We start from the raw sequence: 4,584 nt of genomic DNA on the forward strand, positions 1-4,584 counted from the left end.
CAAAAAAAAACAACCCACAACATAAGCCAGTTCTGAAATGTAATTTTCATTTCTATTTAATTTGTTGTGTGTAGGTAAAAGCTGCTGAAAAATCAGTCCTTATTCAAGGAGGCAGTGTCTCTGAAAAGAGCTACTGATGAACATTAGCTCAAGCTAATTCAGTTTTGGGAGCTTGCCTTACCATTATGTGACACAAAACAAGCCCTTAAGCCTTTATGTTTTAAGGTGGGAGAATATGAAGATAAGTGAAGAAGTATTACCTCATAGCATAGGATTAGGGAACACAAAGCAGCATCCAATTTAGCATCAGCAATTTTTAAAGTATGTTAAGAAATGAAGAAGGTGCAGAGAAGAGCCATAAAAGAGATCTGATGGCTAGAAATGCTTTTTTCATTAGGACTACAACTCTAAAGAGGTCAATCTGTTTAGCTCTGAGGGCTGATTTGATTATGATGGATAAGTACCTTCGTAGGCAGAAAATACCAGGTACTTAGGGGCTCTTTAATCTATCAGAAAAGCCATATGAAGTAAACAGCTGCAAGTTATAGCTAGACAAATGGCAAAAATACATGAAAGACATTTTTAACTGTAAAGGCAATTAGTTAATGGAACAAACTGCCTTTGGAAATAATGGATTATTTAAAGAAAAACCAGGTGCCTTTCTGGACGAAGCTTCACTTGAACATCCCCAGTGTTTACTTCTGGCCACATGATAAATAATATACTTGTAGAACCATCTGATACTGATGGCAGTGTGGACCATTTTGCAAATGGTTTATATTATTTTTATTGCTAGATATGGAAAGTGAAAGTACATCACTGTATCTATGCCCCAAAACTACAGGAACAGTAGGCAAGAAACCCACTATACCTGTACAAACTAGTATTTGTCAATACTCAAATATCCAGGAGAGTTTCTACTTTTCTACTGCTATTATTTCATTAAAGTAAAATAAAAATGGAGAATGTCAGCTCATTTTCTCTGAGGGGAAATTACAGCTTTCCCATGTCCTGTATCTTTACTATTATTCCAAAAGGCAATTGGCTAAATAACTTACGTGATCTTTTCTTCTTCTTGATGTACTCCATGGTCACTGAAGTGTTCACTGACTACACTGTTACCTGCAAGTAACACGCTGCCCCTTCTGCCCTGAAAGTATCTCATTGGCAAACATTGGTAAAGATTGGCAGATGAATCCACGGCACATTTTGGGTGAGAATCATTTTCATTTTATTTCTCTGAGCAGATGCACGTTTCCTGGAATTCTCCTTTATCTGCCTCCTGTAAGCCTTATCTGCTCCAGATGCAGATTTGTACTGTAATAAAAGTGGTAAGACAGGACTGAAGTGAAAATAACAAGGCTGAAAAAAGACTGTGAGCTGATGGCCTATTGACCTCTAATTACAGTAGGTAAATTCCTGGCCTCTCTTGAAGTCAGTGACAAACTTGTTTTGGCTTCAAAGGCCTTGGATTTTTCTCTCTGTATCCAGAACATTAGTCCCTGTCTAAGTGACACAGTGAAGTATTAAAGTGCTTTGCCCAGTCAAGGAAGCTAAAGAAAGACATGCAGCTCAGTGCTAAGAATATGATCCGAAGTGAATAACATGAAAATTGAAACCCTTTGAAAAATTTCCAGTTGTATCACATTCCATTTTTTAAACCTTTCCACAGAAAATTGGATATTTTTTGAATATCAAAATATATTTTATTTTCAAACTTATTTTTTTCCCTTTCTAACCCCTCAAATATTTCAAAGAGAGAAATACATTTATTGAGAAATGAGAAAGTCATTTATTACATGCCAAAGGCATTGAAAGAATTTCAGAAATACAGCAGTGTCATTAAACTTGGGATAAAATTCCAAGATTATATTTCATACATGCACCACTCCATATATTTTGAAATCCTTCTAATAAAATGTACTTTTCAGTACTTATTACCAGTCCTATTGGATAAGATCTCCTTTGCAGTTTACTTCTTAGAAAAAGAACATTAAGACCTACTCTGTAAGAATGAAAGCAACTGCTTTTTCAAGATCTGCAGGAGCTGACTAACTCTAAATACTACTATCACTCTAAGTACTACAGCACTATACACACTCAGTTCCCTTTACCTTGGTTTCAGCAGTTTTGACCTTGAGAGCCATGGACACATGATGAGTGAAAGGAAGTGTTGTAGCTATACTTCTTATGCCAATATCAACAGAAAGAAGCAGCTGGTTTTCACCCCAAAAAACATTCTTATAGGTAAGTACAGGACAGAGTGAGGTAAGTTGATTGGATTAAACTGAACTGAGACAGAAGCCATCTGTGAGATAACTCTAAGCTGCTGAAGACCAAACAGAAAATCCTAGTCACTGATTTAATGCTCATACCATTTGTATCCACAACTGGCAAAAACCTATCTGTAATACAAATTCGCCATTTAGAGACAAAATTATGAATAGTATTTGCTCATTTCTGTTTGATTTTTTCAGCCCTCATTTGATCACAGGTCATTAAGATTGCCACAACTCCATACTCTCAATTAGTTTTATGATTTTTAACATTAATTATGTTGATCATAGGTGTGGAAGAGTACATTCTCCACCTTGTTCCTTGTAACACTTTTCTTCTGACTATCACTTTGTTACATTACATGTAGTTCACATTAAATTAGGTATAATTAGGTTAAGAAATGATAGACTTACATTATGACTCTTCTCCTTTTCTTATTTCTTCAGGAGAGTGAAATTTACCATGCTTTAGAGAAGCTTCACCTTCAACTGAGCAATTCCTTAATGGATTTGGATTTGACTTTTTGCAGATGCATTACGATTCATTATGCTGTGCTGGAAAAAAAAAAAATTAGATCATATAAAGGAATGCTTCTGAAAACTTAATGAACTTTTTTTTTTTTTTTCTTTTTCCTATCACTTACATAATCTGTGCAGGTTTCATAATTGTTAGTGTCTTTCTAATTGAGTAAAATTAATGCTGTCTAGTTTAAGATACGGTCTGTACAAAGCACACAAAAACTTTTGCTTATTTGATTTGTACCAGATTGCGAATACTCTACAGAATGTACAAATAGTATTGTGTAAAATTCTTTTCCTTGTCCCAAATGTGAATATGAAGACCTGTGCTTCAGCATAGTACAGTGATGTCAAAGGAATAGAATCAAACAACAATAAAAAACTAAATTAATTTGCATAAATTATTGCAATGGTGACCACACAAATGGTAGATTAACAAAAAAGTATTGGTTTTAGTAATTAAGAAATGATTGAAAATAAACAAAAGGTTTCATACAAGGAGCATCACATCTATTCCAAGGAAACAGGGCCTAAAATTTGCACAAATCCTTGCAGTAACTCTTAGTAGCAAGATAACTGAAAAAAGTAATGGATTCCATTGGTCTAAGATCATTATTAAATGCAATCATTCATTTACTCGCTCAGTCAGTCTAACCAAAATCTGAGGGTAGAACCAAAGTCACTGAATTCCCTGGGTAGATAATGGAAGCTATAGGCATGGATTTTCTAACGAGACTGAGAGGTTCCTCTCATTGCTATTGCAAAGTCGAACACTTCAAGAGAGGACAGTATTTCTGTTGCAGACTTGCTTCCAGCCTGGAAACAGCTGGACTGTTGTAACAGTAACAAACAGCAGCAAGTCAAAATTGGGAGTGGCAGAATTGTGCGGGAACCAAAATGCTGACTAAAAGACTTAGTAGCAAATTGGAAAGACATTGTATTGCTGCTAGCAAAATGTCCGGAGAGTGGAATAGCCTCTTCTTCTTATCTTTTTTTTTTTTTTTATCTTTTTTTTTTTTTAACTAGGTCAACTACAGGAAATATAACAATTCCTATTCAGCACAGGAGGCAGAAGAAAATACATGTTAAACTATTTTGGTTGCGACCAGCCATGTCTTTTAAATACCATTTTCCAAAGCAATGAACTGCAGATTGTTAGTAGAAAGGTGAGGAAAAATAGTGCTACATTACCTTTTAGCCCCTAGTTTTTGTGCTGTTTTGATTTACAGAAACATCCAGGAAACAGTTGCTTCAGTAGCATATCTATGCCTTACCTCACACTTTTGGGAACAGGCAATAAGCAGTGTTATTTGGAATGTGTTTGTACCCATGTACTTTATTCCTATTGAGGAATATTTAACAAATAGTGATGAAAACATAACTGCAGACAGTTACAGAACAGAGAATAAGTTCAGACATGAAAGTGAAATTGAAGATACATCTGTAGGCCATTATCTCTTTAAAGTGATGTATAATGACATGATACCTACTTCCTATCTGTTACCTGGGGCAAAAGAAAAAGTCATTTTGTAATAATGAAGAGAAAAATTGTAAACTCTTAGTGCTTCGTCTGCTTTTAAGCTTATTATTTACATTTTAAATAGAATGCTCTGATTTAAGCCCACCGTTTGTAATGCTCTCTAATGGCACTGCAAAAATAACAAACAACATTTGAGGAGGTGTAACATATGGGAATATAACAAAAATATCTATCATAGAAATTAACAGGTGATTTGTGTTGCTGATATGCTGACTATGGACCCTACAGCACACTATGCCTTCTGATACA

At 35.0% G+C, this 4,584-nt stretch overlaps 1 protein-coding gene across 1 annotated transcript in view; it reads right to left on the bottom strand.

The window, feature by feature from the left end:
• TMEM244 (transmembrane protein 244) overlaps positions 1-2,147 on the bottom strand; it is an 11,522-nt gene extending 9,375 nt beyond the window's left edge. Inside the window, exon 1 of the mRNA XM_042829884.1 lies at positions 2,115-2,147. Within this exon, the coding sequence (XP_042685818.1) occupies positions 2,115-2,147 (33 nt within the window). The remainder of the gene's footprint in view (positions 1-2,114) is intronic.
• Positions 2,148-4,584: the final 2,437 nt, after the last annotated feature.

This window comes from Centrocercus urophasianus, unplaced genomic scaffold, assembly GCF_019232065.1.
Source record: "Centrocercus urophasianus isolate 14NV4802_14NV808 unplaced genomic scaffold, USGS_Curo_1.0 seq_10, whole genome shotgun sequence".
In the NCBI taxonomy this organism is placed as follows: domain Eukaryota; kingdom Metazoa; phylum Chordata; class Aves; order Galliformes; family Phasianidae; genus Centrocercus; species Centrocercus urophasianus.